Below are 25,548 nucleotides of genomic sequence, written 5' to 3'. Positions count from 1 at the left end.
TAAAGTTTGCATTGCTTGGTGTAGCAGTGAATATGTTGGCACTGTTCACAGTAAGAAACAAAAGGCTGCTCATAATGTTTGTATAGTTCACAGTAGACTTGCATACTTCTGAGATCTCATCATCCTTATATTTTACCAGATAACTGACCTCACTGTACATGCACAGCTAGGAGCCTCATTAATGTAATTGCACACGAACTGGGGAGGGAAAATATATTGTTGTGTTAGTGGTTTATTTTTCCTTGCACACTGTTCAAACTTTGATTCATATAAGGAGCATGATGACACTGATTTATTGTTCCAGAAGGCCTATAGCGCAGTACCTCTTAAAGTGGGCTCTAGAAAACCCCAGGGGTCCATGGCATATAACCACAGATTTAAAATTGTGAAACACACACACACACACACACACACACATACACACATACACAGAAACACACAATAATATTTCATATACAAGAGTGAGCAAAAATTTTTTTTTTTTTTTTTGGTATTACAAAACTTGAAAACACTATTAAAGGAAAAATCCACCCTGAAGATCTTGCATGTTAATCTTTAAACATGGGATCTTCAGTTGCATCCAATATTTACTCCGTAATGAAATTCTGTTGAATATTGGATCCAACTGAAGATCCCATGTTAATCTTAAAGATTAACCTGATTACCCACAATGCCTGCTAATAGGCGGTGCCAGCGGGATACAGCCCTTGCTTCATCTCCACCTAAAAAGACCAGTGCAGCAGCGCTTTAGTCCTGTGTATATATATATACAGCATGTTCACAGACACCATACAAATATTAATTGTTTTTTTAATTTCTTATCGCTGTTCCTTGTAGAAAAACCACATACATTGCACATGTTTTTTATATGTCATTATGTAACTTAATATGTGATTAAAACATGTGAAAGTGCATTTCAACATCATACCCTAAAATTCATTTACTTATCTTTAGTATATACTTTACCCTGGCCAGGGTCACGGTGTATCCGAAGCCTCTCCCAGAAACCCGAAGGAACACAGGAACACACCCAGGATATGACGCCAATCCATCAGAGGACACCGTGGACACACACTCACACCTATGAGCACATTGCAGTAGCAAATGTTTGTGGGAAATGGGAGGAAACTGAAGAACCCTGGGAAAACCCACATGGACAAGGGGAGCATATGCGACACTCGGTACACACAGCAAGGAACCAGATCTCAAACCAGGGACCCTGGAACTGTGAGACAGCAATTTTGCCCACTGTGCCACCATGCCAGCCTGCTCTGAAATTACATGCACGTGAAAACTCAAACAAACATGTGACATCATGGGAACAATACATGATCACAATATTTATATGTGAAAATTAATGTGTAAAAAATTTTTAAGAAGACATGCACTACATGCAAAAAATGAACACGAAGATAAATGAATGGTTAGAAATCACAAGTGAAAATAAAAACACATGCATGACAAGTGAAAAATATCTGAAATATGAAGAGTCTAAAAACCACACCTGTAAATTCACACGTGATTATTCATGAAACAAGCCTGGAGTTCTCATGTGAAGCCAGCAGGAAGACTGACAGCTTAGAGAGGAGGTTATAGTCCTGTAATGTCGCATTATAAGGCATAGCAAGCTCTCTCAGTTTCAGCTCAATCATGAGAAATGCCTTATGCTTAGAATGAATTTTTTATTTTATTTTTTTGCCTCTTGATACTTTTGCATGTGTGAAATGTGTAGAATGTTTCCGGTTGCCTTTTGAATCTGGAGTGCACTCTTTTTTTTAATGTTGGTGAATATTCCAATTATTTTGAGAAGCTCGTGAAGGAAGTGGAGGCGAAATTTCATGCGCTTTTATCCGTAAAAAAGTAAGCAGATGCTGCCTCGGTGCGTCTCGCGCTTTCCCAGCATCGCGTCTCGAGAGCGCGAGAGAGAGAGAGTGAGAGAGAGAGCGAGAGAGCGAGAGAGAAAGAGAGAGAGAGTACCACCACCTCTGTCTATCTGAGCATCCTGCGGAAGTCGCGGAAAGAGCTCGTGCGCCGCGCTGCTTCTCTCCGCCGAGGCAAACGCACGCGCTCGGCTGCTCGGACCTCTCAAACGCGCAGAATGACAACAAAGACGACGGACGCAGGAGTGAAGCGTTTATTTAACTCGACGTCTTGACATCTCCCTGGACACTATTTCATTCAATTTATCGGTATCCTTATCAGTTTTCTCATTTAGGCTGTTTCTTCTTTTATCTACTTTCTGAAGGCGGAACGAGCACTTTAACGGAGTGTTAAGGGTGCTGACATGTTTGTGTAGTTGATTTATTTTCGCGGGTAAGTAAAAAAAATACTATTTTTTATTAAACACTATTAAAACAGCCACTATTGGATGCTATTATCCGAATATTTTGAATAAATGAGCCTGTACTGACCCGAGGATAGTGTTGTTTGCTTGTTTGTTTGTTTGTTTTTAACAGTACACGCTATAGTTTAGTTCAGAATATTCAAGTCTTCTTCTTTTTTCGCCTCTATTTCCCTGTGTCTACTTTTACACTGTTAGCTTTCAGAGTTTGTGGTTCAATTAAAGCGAGATGTTTGACCCAAAGGCTATATGTGAATCCAGATGTAATAAGTGAGTGTGGCTGGATTTTTTTTTATTATTACATGCAGCTGTTTTCTTTAGCCAGTCCTGGGGATCAACAGGTCTGGGTGCTGCTTAGCCTAGCCTAGCCAGTGAGCTCCACACTGCACTGAGCCAGACCCAGGGCTTAGTGAGCACACGCCAGCCAAATGTTACCCTAATGATTCATTTACAAGTATAACACACTCACAAAATCACATTTTACTAATCAGCAGTAAAACTCCAGGCACGCTCAAGCGCCTTAAACCCTTGACATTTTATTTTCACTGACTGGCGTGAGGAAATCAGGGAGCTGGAGCCTCCTAGATTAGTCAGAGCAGTAGCCTGGGTGCTAATTTACCTCATCCTGCTTAGTTTAGTCTATATCTCTTACTAGATTTTGCAAATTGTTCAGTATGGTTAATGGAAAGTGTTAAGCCATTATCAGAGTGTAGCTAATACTGTAGATGGTTTGTTAGGAAAGTTTCATCCTGATTAGACATTTACATTTGGTCATATACTGGTAGAATATTGCCTTAACCCTGTAGTTTTGATCCTCCAAATAGCTGCCCGTGTTTGCCAGTGTTACATTTTCTCTTTAAAAAGTCTTTGTGGACACATCTCTCTGTCTATGCCTTTCAAATGCTGTTTCTTTCCCATTTTTTATCCTTTGCCTCCCTTTTTCCATTGACTTACCTCATCGCTGACTTCTCCTGCCTGTGTCTTTTTGTCCGCTGCTCTGCCTTTCCGTTCTGCTCTCTTTTCACTCTTCATGCCCTCTCTCACTCTCCTCAACTCTCACCGTACTCCTTATCTATCCTTCACTCTCGTCTTCTGTTCTCTCTGTTTCGCTCTCTCGTCCTACTCTCATCCTACTCCCACTTCTGTACATTCTCCCCCTAGTTCTGTGCCGTATTTCTTCTCTGCCTCCCCTTTGTGTTAATTCAGATCTTTTCAGATCCACTTACACACACTGACTCTTTCTGCTTTCACTCTCTCTGTAGATGGTGTCTGATCTGAAGTCAAGCTGGTTGTGAAGGTGTGTGACCTATTCCCCTCGCCCCCAGACGGAGTAACCATGGCTGCGGGCGTAGCAGCCTGGCTCCCCTTTGCCCGGGCAGCGGCCATTGGCTGGATGCCCGTGGCCAACTTGCCCATGCCGGTGGCTCCACCTGACATGAACAAACGACAGGATGAGCTCATTGTCCTAAACGTCAGTGGCCGGCGTTTCCAAACGTGGCGCAACACCCTGGACCGTTATCCTGATACCCTGCTCGGCAGCTCCGAGAAAGAGTTCTTTTTCAACGAAGAGACTCGTGAGTACTTCTTTGACCGTGACCCGGACGTGTTCCGCAGCATCCTGAACTTTTATCGTACTGGCAAGTTGCATTACCCGCGCTATGAGTGCATATCAGCTTACGATGAAGAGCTGGCTTTCTTTGGGATCATCCCTGAGATCATCAGCGACTGCTGTTACGAAGAGTACAAGGACCGCAAACGTGAGAACGCTGAGCGCCTAATGGATGACCTTGAGGACAGCAAGGACAGCAAATTGCCAAACATGACTTTCCGTGAGACCATGTGGCGCGCCTTTGAGAACCCGCATACCAGCACCATGGCCCTGGTTTTCTACTATGTCACTGGCTTCTTTATTGCTGTGTCTGTCATTACCAATGTGGTGGAGACTGTACCATGTGGCTCCACGCCCAACCGGCGGGACATACCTTGTGGAGAGCGCTATACGGAAGCCTTTCACTGCATGGACACGGCATGTGTCATGATCTTCACCGTGGAATATTTGATGCGGTTGTTTGCTGCACCAAGTCGCTACCATTTCATGCGCTCTGTGATGAGCATCATCGATGTTGTGGCCATCCTGCCCTACTACATTGGCCTGGTTATGACCAACAACGAGGATGTGAGCGGCGCCTTTGTCACACTGCGAGTCTTCCGCGTCTTCCGCATCTTCAAGTTCTCACGTCACTCCCAGGGCCTGCGCATCCTGGGCTACACGTTGAAGAGTTGCGCCTCTGAGCTTGGCTTCCTCCTCTTCTCCCTCACCATGGCCATCATCATCTTCGCCACCGTCATGTTCTATGCTGAGAAAGGCTCAGCTTCTAGCAAGTTCACCAGCATCCCGGCGTCCTTCTGGTACACCATTGTCACCATGACCACGCTGGGGTGAGTTGTGCTCTTTTTAATAGTTGGGGTTTGGGATATTACCGTTTGCAAAAGTTCTGTTTGCAAGAGCCTTGTTCCTCTAGACCAGAGGAACCAAACACTGAACATTTAACATTAGATCTAGGAAAACTGGCCCTGGATGTCGAATAGTTGATCAATGAAGAGCCAATCTATAAAGGCTATTGATAGGGAATGGGTCTGAATGAGGGATGGGTATTTAAGAATCTATTAACCAATCAGTCTTTTTTGTAATCCACCATTTCAATAGATGACCTTCGTATTCAACTGCCTTTCAGACTGTTGATGTCATTGGTCCTCTTGTATACACATGATATAAACTCTCCTTCTATAAACATTGAATTTGGCCTTCACTAACTAGCACCTGTATTCGACTGTAATGTTCTTACGTAACTCTGAAATGTGGCCATGGTGCACAGATGTGAGTTTGTAGTTAACTTGTTGCCTTTGGGCTGACTTTATTTATTGTCAGTCACCTTCCAATTAATATTATTAGTGGAGTGAAACAAGCCAAAGGCCATGTTTATGCATCTCTTACATTAAAACAAGCAGTAGGCACAACTCAATAATTCTTTATGGCACAGTACATTGTGCTTTATGGTCTGTGCCTCTTAAGTGGCTCAGCACAGAAAAAAAGAAGGAGAGAGAGAGAGAGAGTGAGTGAGAGAGAGAGAGAGAGAGAGAGAGAGAGAGTGAGAGAGACGAATCCTAGATCCACTCAGTAGGATGATAGGTTTTATGAGAGAGTGCTGGATTAATTAAGATTATTGGTTTATGAGTGAATAATTGAGGTGTTAGGTTTTATGACTGAGGATATGAGTCATGACAGATTATTGCTGCCTCTAAAATGGTGAAGCTGTAAAACACGTAACTGGGTCATCAGCTGTGTGTACATGAGTTTGTGTGTGGGTGTGTGTTTGTGGGTGTTATATATGCAAAGGTGCAGTTTGCCATGTCACAGCCAAGGGATGTGCTGTGCTTTAAAGGAAAAGTCCACCCTGAAACACATAAAATGTTTATCTAGAAATTCCTGTGATGTGCATAGAGTTTCTGGTGCAAATTTTTTGGTTGGTGCTGTATTTTTCGTTATTCTCATGACAAGTTAGCGGTTGCGTGCCATGCTGATGTCAGAGGGGGACACAAAATGTTTTGTTGAGTTTTGTTTCTCATTCACCATTTTCCAGCGATGCTCGATGTCCTATTAATGATAAAACCAGTGTAGAAAATAGTGGAGACAGCAAACTTTGGACTCCAAATTCCAGAATACATAGCAGCTATATAGTGAGTTACAGTGGTATGGACTACTTGCACTCAGGGCTATGACATATTTCCATTCTGAAATAGTGCAGTTCTCGCATCTCCGGGAGCATTGTTTACATTCATCAGTACAGCGAGACAGCAACATGCCCTTCATTAGCAGCAGCACAGTCTTCTTTGCTGTGAACTGTGTGGGCTAACGTTAGCTTGGGTGTTTGTTTCTATTAAAGGATATTTTCTTACCTTCATAATTGTGTATGTATGATGAAGTATACTGTCTGAAGCCTTTCTCCTGCTTACTAAAAGGAGCTTTGCAAGTGTCTGCAGATATATGATGAGCATTGTTTGCAGACACAGGGTGTAAAATGGCACCATGGGTCATGGGTGAACCGGAAGTAGAGGAGCCAATCTGGTTATAACGCAGAAGTGTTTGTGCAAGTAGCCCAATAGCATGAAAGTTGAAGCTTTAGAACGCGATCTGTTTGAGCAGAGTGTACAGATGAGGAGGTGAGAGAGCTGGACAGACTAAAGGACTAAAGCGCTGCTGCACTGGTCTTTTTAGGTGGAGATGAAGCAAGGGCTGTATCTCACTGGCACCGCCTATTAGCAGGCATTGTGGGTAATCAGGTTAATCTTTAAGATTAACATGGGATCTTCAGTTGCATCCAATATTCAACAGAATTTCATTACGGAGTAAATATTGGATACAACTGAAGATCCCATGTTAATCTTAAAGATTAACATGCAAGACCTTCAGGGTGGCTTTTTCCTTTAATATTGTTTTTTTTTTTTTCACGTTTTGTAATACCAAAAAAAAAAAAAAAACATTTTTGCAGACTCTCGTATATGAAATATTACTGCATGTTTCTGTGTGTGTGTGTGTGTGTGTGTGTGTGTTCGGGAAGATGGCACTCTCCTCATCAATAAAGCACACTTTAGGGCTGTGTTGTTGTGACTAACAACATGCTCCACAGCGTCTGCTGACAAATGTATACCACTAGGACATTTCCAAGCTGTTGGAGAGACTATAATAGAGGTGAAAAAAAGATATCTGAAAATGTCTGTTTGGATTAAAACATATTGTATTCACTAATTTAGAAGGTCACACATTGCCACACAATGGTGAAAGACTAAAGCAGATCTGCTTAGGAATTCCTGAATTTCTGCAGGCCAGAAAGTCAGCCATTAAGACAAACATGAAGATGCACTTAACATAAATCTTGCAGCAACGTATCTGTGTATCTGCAGCCCTTGCTCGCCATCAGTGTCCTCTCTCAGAAAGGGATTGGCCTAAAGAACAGAAATCATGGCCAAGTAATAAAACAGACCACAGTGCTGCCTACACCCTGGCCTTGATATCAGCTACCTGGATTATTCTTATGAGCTCCTTTTTTAAGGCATGTGTGCATTATACTGGGTAAAAACGGAGCAAGCTGTTTTACCATGTTGCAGTTTTTTTGTTTTGTTTTGTTTTTTGCAGTTGAAACCAATTTCTTCAATTATCTGTACAAGTAATTTGCATTCAAGGCACACATTGTATTTTTCACAGTTGATCAATGCTCATCAAGTACAAGTAGTTAATGAACGTCAAGAGAGTGAGACTCAGTGATTTATTTATTGTAAATGCACCGCTACGCTCATTTGTGTAGTAGCAGAAGTTCGCTTCTCACAGTTCACAGATGCTGCTTTGAAAAGTAGACCAAGAAGCATATTCCGTGATATTGCAGATTGCAGTGATGTTGGTATTGCATTTCTGTTACAGAAAGGAAGCTGATTCAGTGATCAGTGTCTTGATTTAGCAAATCACTTTTTTAGTGTCAGGTAACATTTTAAGATCAGAATGGTTTTGTTTACATGTAAGAATTTTTATCATTCAGAATTAACTTTTTAAATTTACTCTAAATTTAGTGAACAGAAGCCAAGTTCACATGCATGTTGCATGTAATCTGAACCGAATGTATGCATTTTGTATGATCAAAGTTACCATAACAACAGGGGTGGACAAATCGGTAAGCCGGGCACCAGGGACAAGCAGATAAATAGTTTTTTTTATTCATTGCCTGGTGGACAAGAAGGTTCAACAACAGAAAAAGCAAAGTAGAACTTGCCAGTGATGTCTCCGCTGCCAACAAGTCCAGTCCTTTCAGACATTTGACCTTGCTGTAACCTTGACCCTTTTCTGGCTCCTTTCCAAAATCCAATCAGTTCATCTGCTGGTACTATTGATAATTTCATACAAAATCCTACAAACATTCAACCACTTGTTCTTTAGAATCTGTGCTAAAGAGATCTTCATCTGTGTCTATAAGGACGAACAATCCTACTCCTCATAGACTTTAGAAGAAAATTCAGTTTCGTACATACCCATGTTTAAACTCAATGCATTCTGTGGTGATGTGACTCACCTTGTTGCTGTAACTATAGCGTGACACGTTCTGATTCCAACCCGTTCTACACTCAGCATGAAACCACAGCCCATTGATCAGAGAACTATCTTTACTAGGTGGTTTATTTAGTGTGCATGGATGAGAGACGTGTAAGGAACGCACAGTTTGTGGTAACATTGATAACACTAAGCAAAATAAATCCAACAAAATGAAGATGGGGAGGAAATGTGACTTTCTTTCACAAATTTAAGTGACTTTAACCATGGCATAGTTATTGGTGCCAGATTGGCTGGTTTGAATATTTCATAAACTGCTGATCTCTTTGGATTTTCAGACACAGCAGTCTCTAGAGTTTGCACAGAATGGTGCGAAAAACAAAAAACATCCTGACAGTGACAGTTCTGTAGATGGAAATGCCTTGTTGATTAGAGAGTTCAAAGGAAAATGGCCATATAAGTTCAAGCTGCACCGAAAGATATAGTAACTCAAATAATCATTCTTTACAACCGTGGTGAATAGAAAAGCATCTCAGCATGCACATAACATCAAACATTGAGGTTTATGGTCTACAACAGCAAATCACCACACTGGGTTCCACTCCTGTCAGCCAAGAACGGGACTCTGAGGCTATCATGGGCACAGGCTCACAAAAACTGGACAGTTAAAGATTAGAAGAAAAAAAAAAACACCTGGTCTTTTTCCAGTCTTCATCTGTCCAGTCTGGGTGAGTCTGTGCCCATGGAAGCCTCAGATACTTGTTGTCGGCTGACAGGAGTGGAACTGGTGTGGTTTTCTGCTGTTGTAGCCCATCTGCCTCAAAGTTTGATGTGTTGTGCATTCTGAGATGCTTTTCTGCTCACCATGGTTGTAAAGAGTTCTTATTTAAGTTACTATAGACCTCCTGTCAGCTCAGAACAGGCTGGTTATTCTCCTTTAATCTCTCTCATTAACAAAGTGTTCCAGCCTGCAGACCCTCCACACACAGGATTTTTGTTTTTCGCACCATCCCAGGAGATCAGCAGTTTCTGAAATACTCAAACCAGCCCATCTGGAACCAAAAACCATGCCACGGTTAAAGTCATTCTGATGTTTGAACATTAACTGAAGCTCTAGACCTGTATCTACATGATTGTTTGCATTGCACTGCTGCCACATGATTGGCTGATTAGATAACTGCATGAATCTGCAGGTGTACAGGTGTTCCTAATAAAGTGGATGGTGAGTATATATGTATCCCTTAGTCTGTATTACCTAACTAGCTGTATGCACACAACTAGCTAACAAGCCACCATACATTATGACATTACATTAGCTACCACCTTTTAGCCTAGTCAGTTTCCAGGCAACAAAATCATGGGACTGGGTAACACGTTGGAGCTTTTACTTTCCCAAGTGGCCTAGCTAATGAATTTATGATACGTCCACCCCTGAATGAGAAGTGCAAGTTCTGGGTAAGTATAAATAAAAAAAAAAAAAACAATTGTTAGATTAGCATACTACCTTTGTTTACAACTCCCTTTCTTGTAATTTTAACATTTCCTAAAATATACCGTGCATGGAGACAAATTCTGTCATTTAAATATTAGGTTTAGTCAGTCTAAGACTGTCTATCACCTGTTGCCACTGTGACACCCACCAGAAAAAGCAGAAGGAAAATGAATGAATGAAGGAAGGAAGGAAAGAAGGAATGAATATTATGTGGATTCCCAATAGCTGTGCCAATTCCTCAGTTACTTTAAATATCTTAAATGTGCAACATGACTTTTGTTTCCTTATAGAACAAGAGTTCTGTACCTGCCATGCTCTTCAGCAAAGTGGCACTGACCAGTTGGCAAATGGATTAGTAACTGGATCATCCACTTATTTTAATTGCCCAAAAATTTTATGCACATTGGCATTAATCGGTTTACTCTAATCTGATTTTGGTTCTAATAGAGCCATCTGAATTTTCTGAGTTTTATGTAAATATGGCGAGTGTTAACGAGAAAACAAGCAATTTTCTCTACTTCTCCTCCACTGCTTCTGACTGAGATACTAAATGAATTTGTGCTCATTTTTAGTTATCTTCTTTATTAGATATTTATCTTTCTAAGTATCTTTAAACTGCAAAACTATATCTATATCTATATCTCTCATCTAGTTTATCCAGTTTTTCCCCTAATGTTTTGCTCTTTCATGGCAAATTTTAAAATGTTACAAATTACATACACACACACACACACACACACACACATATATATATATATATATATATATATATATATATATATATATATGTGTGTGTGTGTATATGTGTGTATATATATATATATATATATATATATATATATATATATATATATATATATATATATATATATATATATATATATAATATTAATGTGTGTGTGTGTATGTATGTATGTATGTGTGTATATATATATATATATATATATATATATATATATATATATATATATATATATATATATATATATAGTGTATATGTACAGTGGATTTTGTGTGTGTGTTGTCATTCTTTTTTCCGCAGTGTGAAGTGTATATGACTTTCCTCTTCTTAGGATTCTGTGGTTTCTCTCTGCTTCTTTTTTTTTTGTTTTAAACACAGAGCGAGCCCTCATGTCAAGACAAAACACAGAGCCCTGACTTGCAACAAGTGAGCACTAAATTAAACATGCACTGGCGTAAACGATACAAAAGAGAGAAAAACAGAGAGATAGATGGAGCAGGAGAGTGGAACTGATATACCTTATATAGCAGTTAGCACGTACATGTCACATGATGTAACGAGTCGTTGAGATATTCTTGTTTACTCTGTTGTATTTCAGTTAATTATTCATTGTAAAATAATCCATACAGGCAGCTGGAGAGAGAGCGAGAGATTAATCCTTCAATCATGGTCCCATATACCTGTAAGAATGAACATATGAGACCTGTGCGTTCTATAGGAGATAGCAAGTCATTTCATTACGATAGGAAAGGAATAAAACACAACAGGGCATCCTGTTATAGGAAAAAAATCCACGCACATAACCATTGTATGTAACAATCACAATATTTAAATTATTAATGAACGCCACATCAAGCTTTTTAACCATTTATAGTTACATTTAATGTTATGAAACATCTGTGAGACAAGTTAACTCCTGTTATCGCTTATGTAATATCAGCTATGTCATATTACAGAAAAACCGGAAAGCGCAAACTCCTCTGTCCTGATAACATGCTAGAAATTTACTGAATGTTACAAAGCACTGATGCTGGAGACTCCTTCCATAAGTGATAAATAAATGTCTCCTAGCAGTAAACTTTATATCAATGATTATACACCTTGTTAAAAAAAAAAAGTTTTATTAATCCATTTGTTATTTGGCTCAGATTATAGTGGCGCATCCACCATTCAAGTCTACATGAATAAGCTGTTACTGTAGAAACGATTACTGTTATAGACAATTATTCAACACCTTCTGATTCCAGAATTCAGTGCTGTGGTATAAATTGCTATAAAACAATAAAATAATCCACTCTCTGTTGGGTTATGTTTTATGTTACAGTGATACGGTCTCAGTATCCACCTTTACATGCAGTTTAATAATATATTATTAATCTCACTGAGATCGTGTTTAGAATAAAAAAAATTCATAGACATCAGAGGTGGAGAGCAAGTGGGGAATTTACTGAGAGAGGGTGACTTTAAATAAATGCAGGGGCAAAACAGTTCTGTTTAAGATCAGTCTTAGACTTAATATTTATTTGGATTTTGTGTATGTTCTCAAATAGACCTTTATACTCCGAAAACTCAACCTCTAGTCTTCATAGTAAAACAGTGTCCCTTTCCCCCATTACTCTACTCTAATGGGATATACACAGATGCCCAGGTTTGATCTTTATGCAGCTTTACACTGTACAACTTTCAGTCTGACAGAAATCGCACATCAATAAAGAATTCAGTGTTGTGCTCACTGGTGGCTGATTTAGTGCCATTGTGATCAAAGACAGCCATTGAGAAAGTTCAGGCAGTGTCAGAAGTTATTTTGGACCACTGCTACGACATGAAACTCTTGGAACAGCTAGTTGTACACTAGTTGCAATGACGAAACATAAACAAAACATGTTAATAGACAGAAAAATTGTCCTTATTATGTCAAGTTCACTTTGAAGAATGCTTCTGTTTAGGCGACCCCAGTTTCTGCACTAGCGCAGATCACGGTGATTGATGACATAAACAGAGCATAGTTTTTTTTTTTAATTGCATGTCTATCATTGCATATCTTCATTGTATAATCTGACATGGAGAACACATTATTGCACAGTCGGTTATAGAATTTTATTTTATAAAGATTTTATTGGGATCATCTCATACAGTGTGAAAAGTACACACTGATGTGAAAAGTCATCATTAGTGTTTTCACACTGATGTGAAAAGTCATCATCAGTGTGAAAAGTAATATTATAAAACTTAATCAGTAAAAGTAATCACACAGTCTAATAAAATGCAAATAATGAAAGAGAGGAGGGGTGATGATAGTTTTTCATTTTCCTACATATTTATTTTGTTTGATACTGTATAATGTTAACTATTAGTTATACTGTTACAGGATACACACACCTCTGGTTATCACTGGTGATCTTAAATCTTGCTACTAACAAGCACATAAAATTTGAGTTCGGATTACCTGTAACACGTATGTAAATGTTAAGAAATCCGGTTCATTAAGGTAACGGTTCTCAAAGTAAGGTCCAGGGACCCCCAGAGGTGTGTGAAGCATAGTCAGGGGGTGTACAATCTTTTTTCAAATTTTTATACAGCATTATCAAAGTGGTACAACTGTCTATTATCAAAGTTATTAGCCTATTTGACTGGTCACATGGGAACCTATATATTGAGGAATGATTCTTTTAGCTTGATGTATGTACATGAAGCTAGTCATGGTCCTTTTTCTGCATTTAGCCAAGCCAGAAACCTGGAATCCTCATTCAATCCAATCAACCATTTTCAATCAAATTAAAAAAAAAAAATATTGGTGTTTGAAAGGGCTGTCCGTTTGTGGTGTTATTAATTCTGTAAGCACCTCAGTTCTAAGCACTGCTGTGTGGAATCAGAGAGGATTTGTGATGTTGCAGCTGGAGCAGAAAGTGAGTGAGAGAGAGAGAGAGAGAGAGAGAGTTTTTTTCTGTTGGTAATGAGATGGGGCTGACCTTTAGGCAGAGCTGCACATCCCAGCTGACCTTTAAGAAAAACACAGATCTCTCCTCTGAGCTTCAGCAATCCTACAAATACTAGAGAGAAGCAGATATAATAGCCTTTTATCTTCCTCTCTTTCATATGATGGCATAGAGCACTTTTCTGCTTTTTATTTATTTATTTATTTATTTTCCTCAGAAACAGACTGACAGATTACTGGTTTGTGTGCAGCACAATTTCATGTGTAAATGCAGCTCTGTTAGTGACCATAAAGACAGCCAAGGGGCATGAAAAGCAGGAATATAGGAGTGAGAGAGAAGTGAAAGGATAGCACAGGAAACTAAAGGAATAAAAGGAAGAGATAAAAGTGAGAGACAGGAATGGGGGTGAAAAAATCAGTTGGTAGAAAGGTGTTCAACCAGAATAATGCAGTCTGGATACAGTGTCTGTAGCGGTGTGTGTGTGTGTGTGTGTGAGAGAGAGAGAGAGAGTTTGTTTTTATATCTTGAAGAAACTAGAAATATCTGACAGTTTTTATTTAGTGGCTGGTCCCACAGTTTTGTTTGTTTGCTTGTTTGTTTGTTTGTTTTTACCAAAAATTGCAGTTTTATGTAAAACACTGAAAGAGGTTACTGAGATTAAGGTTAGTGTTAGATTTAGGTGTAGTCACAGCACTAATTAACTGCATGAATAATTATTTCAGTGGAACGTCCTCACAAAGATAGTAAGACGTGTGTGTGTGTTGGATTGATTGAGTCAGTCTTAGTTCTTGAGGTAAAAGTTCAATAGCGATTTGACCTCTGACACTGGACATGAGATAAGGACACACAAGTAGTTTGACAACCTAGCCACAGATTCACAAAGCCTTTCACTATCTGCTGCTGGAGGCTCAGCCTCCTGCCAATAATGATCCAATTGTCTAGAAAAAGAAACACAATAAATACCTTATTATAGCTGTCTTTTGTGTTATGCGGGTAAACTAGGATTTTTTGGGGAGGGGGTGATCTTATTTCATGGGTGTCACCAATTTTGACTCTGTACCATTGTGCTATCACATGGAGTTCTCAACATTAACACAACATGGAAAGGTGGTTAGAACAAGTTTTCAGTATATTTGTTTCTGACCCAAGGGTTCAGTATAACTAACCACAAAGTGCTTGTAAAATTGAATAAAGATATGTTTACATGTAATCTGCCTTCTGTAAAAAGCGCATGCTTAGTAGTGCAATATTTCATATGCCAAGGATAGCTCTCTGCTTAAGTAACAGAATGATTTGGGATTACTGTGGATGCTTTTACTTTATGTATAGATTGAGGCATAGTTAACTAATTTATGTCATTTAAATGCCATGAAACAACAGGATTAAAAATGTGGATGGTAGTATAATAGAAATTATAGCTATAAAATTGCAACAGACAGAGGTGTAGCTAGAAGAGAGAGAGAGATTTCTGATTTTAAACCCCCATTAACTAAAGAACATTTTAAAAAAAAATTATTTTCATTTTTATTACAGTTTTGAAGGTATTGTGGGTTCAACATAGCACATATACAGCACAGCTGTTTATATATGTGTCATATAACAGTTTTGTACAGTACTTGCTCTATAATAATGTTCAGAAAAGTTCAACAAAGTCATCATTACCTGTCCCAGAGGTCAGGATTAGCCAAGCAGGATCATGCACATTTCTTGTTTCTGTTTGAAAGCTACTAGCCAGCTAGCTATGCTCTAAACATAGAGGTATCTAGGTGACAGCTAATGGAGTACTGGAGTACTGCAGGTGGAGGAAAAGAAGGGTATATCTGGTCTTGTAAGGTAAGTCCATTTCCCCCTTTTACTAGCATGCTAATTTTCTGTGGAACTGTTGTAAAGTTATTTATTTCCTATACCTATTAACATTGTTCATATGGCAGTATTGGTTGATGGTAAGTCACCACCACTACTGATACTACCACTGCCTGACATCTGCCAAAATGCATGAGCTTGTCACACATCAATTTAATTGTAGAAATCACGCAGTGATTGTATTTAGTATATTTCCTTATCCCCTGATGTTTCAGAACAGCCGATAAGCCAGTTAATTTGGCATTATTATCTGTGAAAGTGAGATCAGTGCATTGGAGAAGTCTCAAAGCCAGGATTTCTCAAAGTAAAGAAAACTCACTGCAAATTGTCTGTTTTTTTCTGTATGTTCTAAGTTGTTTCCCACACTCCATTTTCTCCTTACTGCAGACTGTCACTGAAAACAAAATGGTAGATCTCCGATATTTCTTATTCTGAGCCCCGGCTTTGAATGCTTTTGGAATTTCAAGTCAGTCTCTCAATACTTTACCTGAATGGAAATGGAATTTTTCATACTCCTCAACCATTCAGATTGCTTTTTTTTTTTTTTTTTTTTGTATGTCTGATGTCCCTACTGAAAAATCTAGCTTGGTCTGACCAACTACCAGCTACTAAAACACAGGCAGAGCTGGTCAAACTTTGCCTCTTTCACTAAGTTATGTTCATTTCACTTGACTAAACTTATCAATAAAATGATTGTAGTTTTCTGTGGTTATGTTATTTTCTTAAAAGCACTCTGTCTACGATGTAGCATTACTCGTGGCAATTAAGAATCTGTTTCCATCTACCAGCACTTACCAGCTGGCAAAGGTGGTCTACCAGCTTGACCTGTGTTTTGACAGCTGGTAGCTGGTCAAACTAAGCAGGATTTTCAGCAGGGGTGATTCTTGCTGCTCTTTATTTACACAATTACAGTTTACGTGAAGTCAGTTGGCGTGTCTGTGTTGTGATTGTATGATGTGAGACTATGAATGAGATGGGTGAATGAATTTAGCATATGTCCATTTAAAAAATGTGTTTTTGTGGATTTGTCGATAATGTGGACCGATTTCTAAGGGAAAAAAAAAAAAGACTATTTTAGCTTGTGTAGTAACGGTGACTCTCTGTGTGTGTGTGTGTTTTTTTTTCCCCCATTTTTTTAACATTGCTGTATAGTGTTACAGGTGTTAGAGTTTAATCACTTACTACAGGCTTTACCTAACCAAATTAACAGTGCAAGCTGGCCATCTGGCAGGCTGTGAGATGTTTTTTGGTCTGCTGGTTGATTGGGATTTCCTAACAGTAATGCTGGATGCTGGATCGTTTTCATTAGTGGCACCAAGATCTATTTAATTCAAAACTGTTTTCTTTGCAGCATATAGACCACTGAATGCCTAGAGAGAAAATGCACGGCCTGCTGCTAGATCTGTGTGGGGGAGGACTGTGTTAAATAATGTATGAATTTTACACTAGGAAAATTGTACACTAAACATACAAGTAGAATTTAAATACTGTATGTGAATGTATTTGCATGTGGGAATGCATATTAAGCTATTCAGATTTGCTTATCATTCTTACTGAGGACACACTCAATGTCTCGCTCTGCGGCTTATCGAATTTTTACATTTTTTTTATCGAATGTGCCTGTTTTGAATCACGTTAGTGAGCATTTGATTTCTGTACTTTTGACATTCGTATTATCTTCCCTTCCCCCCACACTGCTTGTGTGTATGTGCTTTTGTTCGGGTGCAATACTGAACACTGTCCCTCTGCTTTTCACACTCCTTTCACCTGTCTTGTCATAACATGTAATGCTCCTATTTCTCTAAACCCTATTAACACACACACACACACACACACACACACACAGGTACATCCACATGTACACAAGCACATGTGGACAAATACACAGAATGGTAATACATGGATGGAGATCTAAAGGAGACCTAAATGCCAAATGTAATTTGAAGGGCATTTCCCCCAAATGTTACACATCACAACAAAAGACCCATGCTTAAAAAATGGAGAAATGTCCATGCTCCTCTTATATCCATCAAGTACCTCAGATATACTGCTGTTGCAAATGATCATCAATGGCCGTGGCCTTGGCACAGGAGAATGCGAAAGAGTGGAAGTGGGAAAGTGGATAGGTGTGGACGGCAGGATATGGGGCATGACTGGGAGGATGTGAAATGGTGGTATATGGAGAGCATGGCATGACATGGAATTGACATGGCATGATGTGGAATTGGAGGATGTGGAGGAAGGGAGTGGTGGGGTATGGAGGGCAGGTGTAGAATGAGACTGAGATGATATGTAGGTGTTATGGGTTACAAATGGCAGGGTGTGAGATGTGACTGATAGGCTGTGAAGTTATGGAGTATGGCGGGCAGGGTGTAGAATGGGACTGGCAGTATGTGAAGATGGGGTATGGGGCAGGGTATGGGGTGGGATTGGGAGGATGTAAAGTTGTTAGCTGTGTAGGGCATTGTGTGGGTTAGGGCTGGGAGGATGTGAAGGAATTGTTTGGTGAAGTATGGAGGGAAATGTGTGGAATAAGAAAATGTGGGGAGTAGAGTAGTAGAGTATATGGAGGGCAAAGTGTAGAATGAGATGGAGAAGACACAGAGGTGTCATGTGGTGAGTTTTAAAGGGTAGGGTATGGGGTGTGATAGGGAGGACGTAGAGTCGTGAGGCATAGAGCGCAGGGTGTGGGATAGGGCTGGGTGAATGTGGTGGAGTTGTGTGGTGGAGTTTGGTGGGAAGGGTGTGGAATAAGAATGTGGCAGCGTGGAGTGGTATAGTATGGAAGGCAAGGTGTAGAATGAGATGGAGAAGTTACAGAGGTGTCAGGTGGTAGGTAATGAAGGGCAGGGTGTGGGGTATGATTGAGAGGATGTGGACTGGTGAGGTATCAAAGTCAGAGTCTGGGATTGGATTTTGAGGGCATGGAGTGGTGGAGTATGAAAGGAAGTGTGCGGAATAAGATAATGTGTTGGAGTAGAGTGGTAGAATATGGAGGGCAGGGTGTATAATGAGGCTAGAAGGTTTCTGAGGTGTCAGGTGAGTTATGAAGGGCAAAATGTCACGGTATTTGGAAGATGCAGGTTGTGAGGTATGGAGGACAGGGTGTGTGGCAGTATGAATTAAAGGATATGAGGTGGGATTGGGTGGATGTGGAGTTGTGAGTTATGGAGGGCTGAGTGAGGGATGAGATTGGGTGGATGTAGAGTTATGATTTATGGAAGGCAGGGTGTGGGATGGGAGTGGGTGGATGTAGAGTTGTGAGTTATGGAGGGCAGCTGTGTGGGATGGGATTGGGTGGATGTAGAGTTGTGGGGTATGGCATGCAGCTGTGTTGGATGGGATTGGGATGATATGTGGTGCAGGGAAATGGATGGAACTAGGATGATGTTAAGGAGTCAAGTGGTGGGGTATGGAGGATAAAGTGCAAGATGGGAGTATGCACGCGTGTGTAGAGGTGGGGTTACAGAGTGTGTGGGAGGATATGGAGGGCATCCTTCATTGTGGGATACAGAGGGCACTGTATGCAACAGGAATGGATGTGGAGAAGTAGAGTGGCGAAGTATGGAGGGTAGGGTATGAAAGAGGTGTATGTGGAGAAGTGGAGTGGTGGGGTATAAACTGCAGGATGTAGGATGTGAACATGTGGAAGAGTGGACTTGTGGGGTATAGCGTCTGTCCCTCTCTTTTCCCCCACACTGTTAGCATAGTCATAAAATTGTCTTTGTCTTTCTGTCTCTACCTCTGCATGCCTCTTTAGCTCTGTCTCGTCATAAAGACAAAGCACCAAAACTTTCTCACTCATAATGCTGCCTTCCATAAAGGCTTGTCTTTTATATCCTGACATTCTCCAAGAGTCTTTGTTCTCATTCCTCCTCCTATGGCTGATCCTGTATCCTTTCATGTTTCCTTTTTATTTAAATTGTTTTGTTGTGTGTCTGTGTTTTATGCAGGCCATGCTTGAATAGCTTAAAAGCACTGTTTTTTGGCAGTTTGATCGGAGTACCTGTTCCCCTCAGGCTGTTACTTCTACAAGAGAATGAGAAGGGACACACACACCTGGACGGACACACACACACACACACACACAGAGAGAGAGAGAGAGAGAGTCAGTCACATATACATAGTCACAACCACCATACCATCATAAACTTGCATAATTACATCAAGGTTATTTCACAGAACATTAGTAATATAGTCAGATTGATAATATAGTAAAGATCATTAAAGTTACATTATACGTCAGCCGTGAAAGTCTAATTATATGCTGGTAGGAAATATAAAAATATAAAATATAAGCTTTGTTATTATTATTTTTTTAATTCATTCATAAATATGGGTTTGAAACTGGTCATCATGAATGGTTCTACATGACTAATCTATGGATATCACTGACACTTCCTTCAAAGTTAAAAACATCTTTTGAACTTTTTAACCTCTTCAGAATAAATTGGATGTGGTGACTAATTATATAAAACATCAGAGAATGACACATTCATAGCTACTATACATATTTTATACATATTTTATATACAAAATTAATCATCATACATATTTAATGTCCTGAAGTACTACATATTTTATACATCCTTTTTTTTGGAAAGAAATGGTGAGTGAATGAGAAAAGGACTCATTGTTTTAATGAAAAGGTCATGGAAAGGTCACAGAAGCTGATTTGTGTTAGATAATATTTTGCCTTTGATATCACATTAGTTAACTCACTCACTTCTTTGTTGAAACACCTAGTAAAAAAAAAAATTGTGTGTGTGAAAGTGAAAGCAGGTGTGTGTGTGTGTGTGTGTGTGTGTGTGTGTGTGTGTGTTTTCATTGACACTGAGGTCAGAGTTAATGATGATGGCTGGATCGTGTTGTGATTTGTTTATACATGATGCTCCTTGGTTTGTGCAGATGGTAATGGAATTGTTTTATTTCCCTGTAAAAAAAAAAAACAAAAAAAAAACACAAGAGCCAAATTCCTCATCTGGTGTCTTATCACTGAGTTACAGCAGAGCTCTTCCATCCTGGGGATGTCATTGCTCCTACTTTCATTCCATATCAATTGCCTCCACTTATTCTCTTATATCTCAGACTCATCCTTCACATACACTTTCAGCTTCTTGCCCTTCTCACACTGTGGGCCATATGTACATCTATGAGGAGGTGTATCGCCAAACAAAACTTTATGCCGCCAATATATGTTTGTGTGTGCCTCTGTGTAACTCATATTAACACTGAATTAAGGGTGTAGCTAATACACAAACTGCGCCTTGGACTGCAACTTGCACCTACTATGCAGTCTGCATGAGGTGCGAAATTGTAAGCATAGAGCTGTCAAAAAGCTCAGAGCTAAAGAGAAAATGCAAGTTCACATTACGTTCCCAATTGGTTTTATGCTAATGGTAGCACTGTGTACACAATAATATGTCATACAAAATGTTCTATTTTTCTTTTGGACTGCAGTGCCTGTAAATCCTCTTTAGTGTGTTCAGCAATTAGACAGGAGACAGTTGATCTATGTTCATGTGATGCATGACTATGCCCAATGGTCAGGCAGCACTATAACACACAGTAGCCATTTCTTTCAACAAGGTCCTAAAATGGTCCTGTATTATTACATATATTGTCATAAATAGGCAATATCTATGAAAACAGAGCATGTCATTGACAGAAATTCAGAAAAAAAAATTACAGAGCATATGCGGAGAATGGGATTAAGAGGGACATAAGAGTAAACCACCTTGGATCTTTGCTAGTGTATGATTTCACATATGAATGAAATTATTTGAATGCATGAACAGTGCCTACAGGACATCTACTGGGAAAAAAAACCCTGCACTTACAGTTTAAAAGTATTTGCACCTGGTAACCTTGACTATACTGCTCTGAGCAACACAGTTTACCCTAGTTTTTGCGAGACAGGAAATGGCTAATTGCAAAAAAATTAAGAAAATCAAGCAGAATGTTTAATTCGGTATGCGCGTCAGTCTTTGTACATTGCAGTCAAATTATATTCATAGGAAATTTTTAGCTTTAAAACAGTAACCATTACAAAAAGCACTCATATTTCTACCATGCTTACTTTTTATCATTTCAGATTCTTTTTGGGGCTAAAATGAATAAGCAATTTTGAATGACCAGTGTATGTATCAGTGAACGTATCAGTGTATGTGTATCAGCAATTACCAGATAGCTAGTAGCAAGAAGGGAAGATTATAGCTTGCTGTTAGTGCCTGATGTACTGATAATATGGATCACTATGTGCTTCGTAAAAATAGCAAGAGACGTGGCAGCTGAAACAAATCAGCAGGATTTTGCTGCAAGTTAAAATTATTTGAATCACCCAAACTTTCTGCAATTTCTTGATTCTATTTTTATCATTTCTTTTATGAAAACAGAGTTTCAGAGGTCACATCTGTAATAGTCTGAGAGTAGCCTGTAGTCGACTCTGTTCATGCTGAAATGTACTGCAGTGTTTTATTTATTTTTTAGATTTGGGTTCATGAATAATTGATTTCTAGATTTATGTGGAGAAACAAGTAGAAACAATTAGAAACGAGTCAAATTTTTTTAAATTGATGAGTTAATTTCTTATTTTAGTGTATGCCATGAAAAACAAAAATAAAATGAAAAGTTCCCTTTCCTTTTCTTTTTTTTTCCGTTCCTGTTTTTCCATTTCAATTCACAGTGTACATGGGCTACTTTTAATATTTTCATCATTTTGCAATTTGTAAGAAAGAGAAACACCTTGTGCAAAATGCGCAGTACATCTGTCCCTATGTATGCATGTGTGTGTGTGTGTGTGTGTGTGTGTGTGTGTGTGTGTGTGTGTGTGTGTGTGTGTGTGGTGCTGGTGGGGAGGGTGGGGGGTGAAGCTCTGAACATAAATGTCAACTTGTTGATGGACTAAAGTGGCTCATAGACGCTCCCCTGCTTCTTGACAAGAATCTTATAGGTGACCTTTCCACACACCAAATGCATTTCATCACATGAAACTGTGCTTTTTTTTTTTAATCAGCCTAAGTACTACAGCCTGTATTCATTCCTATAACATACGCTCTTAGACTGGGCCATAACTTATGAGCACCACAGCAACACGTCACAGCAGATTTTATCCAGAAATCCTTAGAATGTTTCTTACAAAACATGCATACGTATTCTCATTTTTTAAAATCTACAATAAAAGCACTCCTTCCATCCATCCTTCCATCATTGTTAGAATGTAGTTTTATAGCTGTCATTCCACGTGTATATATAAAATTTGTGCCAAGCTTTTGCTGACCATAAAATAAGTAGTCTAATAAATAATAAACTCAAATTTGGCAGAAAAAAAGCCCCAAAAAGACATGATTTAATAAAACAAAAATTTATTTCTCAAAAGAATTTGAAAGCAATATTGATACAAACTGATATTCATCCAACGATCCAGACAGATCTTTCAATGAATCACTCCTGTGCAAATTTTATGTACTATAGAGTCATATACAGTATATGATAATGAGTATATGGTGTGTTATGTTCAGCTGCTACCCTGGCCAGCTGCCTATTCATTTCCTGTCTAATTATCTCCATCTGACTCTTTTTAAGTGGTACTTATGGCAATTTCACTACGAATCAGCCTGCTTCTTGATTTGATGGATAAAGGTACAGTCTGATGTAACCATATGAAATTTATAATGTGAGTAAAGTATAGTAGGTCTTAAAAATATTTTAAAAGCTGTTTAAGAAAGGGGTCTGATTTAAGGATTCCTTATTAAATCAGGATTATGTCTCTCCTCTTCTGTCTCGTGTGTGTGTGTGTGTGTGTGTGTGTATCTGTGTGTGTGTCTGTGTTTGGTCCAGATTTCACAATATTTTCACAGTATTTAGGGATTTTGCTCTGAAGTTCCTGACTGTTTTTTGAAAGGAAGGTGCTCTGGAACCCTTCACAGGACAAACATAAAAGCTAGAGACACAGGAAAAGGCTGAGGAGATGAAAGAGAGAAAGAAACACCTCTCAATGCCACCATTTTTCTGTCTCACTACTTACATTTCTGACAAATTTTTTTTTGGAGACAATACGATGTAATTCTCAATACATGATCAACTAGGGATGCATCAATACTGTTGTGTGTTTGTTTGTTTGTTTGTTTTCAGACCAAGTACGAGTACATATTTTTGGTGCTTGTTGATACCGATACTGATATTGTTAACAAAATGAGTAACGTACATAGTATTAACCAATTACTGGTGTCATGGAATATTTTATATACGTTTAAAATATATATAAATATATATTACGTTTCTTCGGGTTAAATAGTGTTCCTAGAGTACTAGGCTTGTTCTTTATAATATTAGCCAGTTGATTTTGAAATAGCTACCTTAGTTACCTTGAATTGAGAAGGGTTGCAGTGGAGAAGATCGAGTTTTGTTTCACTTTGGAAAAGCAGTTCTGTACAGCTAGTAAAGTATTGCATCGGAATCCTTCACTGTCAAGGACCAATAGCAACTGATCGTCAGGAGCAACATACTGGGAAAGAGCTGCTTTTTTTTCACTCACCTAGCATTGTCTATAATTTTTTTTCTTGCATAACCAGTGTTTGTTGCAGTGCTGGATCCTGCTGTGTGCTGCTGGCAGTGTACTCCTCATGTTCAGTTTTTATGTATGAGATGTTTTATTAGGTTACTTTTATTGTATTGTAGGAAGATGCTGTAGTTCCTTCTCTTGCTGTAGTTCCTCATCAACGTATACTAGACTTACGTCACATAGTGTCATGTGGCGTCAGAGCTAGGCTTACGTTGCATAGTGTCATGTGGCGTCAGAGCTAGGCTTACGTTGCATAGTGTCATGTGGCTTCAGAGCTAGGCTTACGTTGCATAGTGTCATGTGGTATCAGAGCTAGACTTACGTCGCATAGTGTCATGTGGCGTCAGAGCTAGACTTGCGTCACATAGTGTCATGTGGTATCAGAGCTAGACTTACGTCGCATAGTGTCATGTGGCGTCAGAGCTAGACTTACGTCGCATAGTGTCATGTGGCTTCAGAGCTAGATTTATGTCACATAGTGTTATGTGGTATCAGAGCTAGACTTACGTCACATAGTGTCATGTGGCTTCAGTGCTAGACTTACGTCGCATAGTGTCATGTGGCGTCAGAGCTAGACTTACGTCGCATAGTGTCATGTGGCTTCAGAGCTAGATTTATGTCACATAGTGTTATGTGGTATCAGAGCTAGACTTGCCGTCGCATAGTGTCTTGTGGTATCAGAGCTAGACTTGCGTCGCATAGTGTCTTGTGGTATCAGAGCTAGACTTTCATCACATTGTGTCATGTGGTATCAGAGCTAGACTTATGTCACATAGTGTTATGTGGTATTAAGCGTGAGTAAATGAGCACTGTATCCGACTGATACCAAAACCAGTATAGGTATTCATGCATCCCTATGATCAACAACCCAATGTATGATAGATACGAGCCAGAGAATCAATATAATACAGCTGTATGATTTATTGTGCAAACCGTTTCACTGTAATTGAAGAAAGTGTTCACTCTGAAGAATGAGACTGACAGTCACAGAGGGAGGAGATGGAGAGAATGAGAGACACATGCAGTGCAAAAAGGAAATGCATTTAATCACATTTCTAATTAATAGTAGCCTATAATAGAAAGAAATTTGCAGAGTGAGTGTGGTTTGGCTTCCATTCAGTCACAGTTGCCTTCCAACTTTTCAAATTACACTTATGATTTTACACATAAAATAGGAATAAACCTTATATTACGAATAAGGTGCTAATATCTTATTATATAGTTTGATTAGTTTGATTATAAAGCCCTGGCAGTAGAATGATTAATCTAGAACAATCTAGAATTCAAATGCAAATTTTGATCAACAGAATGAACATTTTTCTCGCAGTGACATCAGTTGACTTTACTCCAAACTAGTGAACTAGAACAGGAAAAGATCCCACAGTGATGTAACTGGCAAAGATAGTGATGGGGTGGGATATTTTTAATGGAACAAATGCATGAAATGAAATGCATTTTCAGCATACATACTGTAAATTATGAATAGAAATTTAGTTATATATTTAATCATGTGA

The 25,548-nt window shown here is 39.1% G+C and overlaps 1 protein-coding gene and 1 long non-coding RNA gene across 3 annotated transcripts in view; one reads left to right on the top strand and one right to left on the bottom strand.

Moving 5' to 3' along the window:
* Positions 1-549: 549 nt before the first annotated feature.
* Positions 550-3,533, bottom strand: LOC128318695 (uncharacterized). The gene is made up of 3 exons (XR_008302155.1): positions 3,296-3,533; positions 967-1,081; positions 550-722 (listed from the first exon to the last, which is right to left on the bottom strand). It is a non-coding gene; the product is annotated as an uncharacterized LOC128318695 (long non-coding RNA).
* The window catches only part of kcnd3 (potassium voltage-gated channel, Shal-related subfamily, member 3), a 140,596-nt gene continuing 116,757 nt past the window's right edge, over positions 1,710-25,548 (top strand). For both annotated transcript variants that reach the window (XM_026927896.3, XM_026927879.3), the window contains exons 1-2: positions 1,710-2,313; positions 3,604-4,780. In XM_026927896.3, coding sequence (XP_026783697.1) covers positions 3,678-4,780 — 1,103 coding nt within the window. In that variant the 5' untranslated portion in view covers positions 1,710-2,313; positions 3,604-3,677. The remainder of the gene's footprint in view (positions 2,314-3,603; positions 4,781-25,548) is intronic.

Source organism: Pangasianodon hypophthalmus, chromosome 8, assembly GCF_027358585.1.
Source record: "Pangasianodon hypophthalmus isolate fPanHyp1 chromosome 8, fPanHyp1.pri, whole genome shotgun sequence".
Classification (NCBI taxonomy): Eukaryota; Metazoa; Chordata; class Actinopteri; order Siluriformes; family Pangasiidae; genus Pangasianodon; species Pangasianodon hypophthalmus.
The sequence above is the reverse complement of the archived record's forward strand: the minus strand, read 5'-3'. Positions and strand labels throughout refer to the sequence as shown.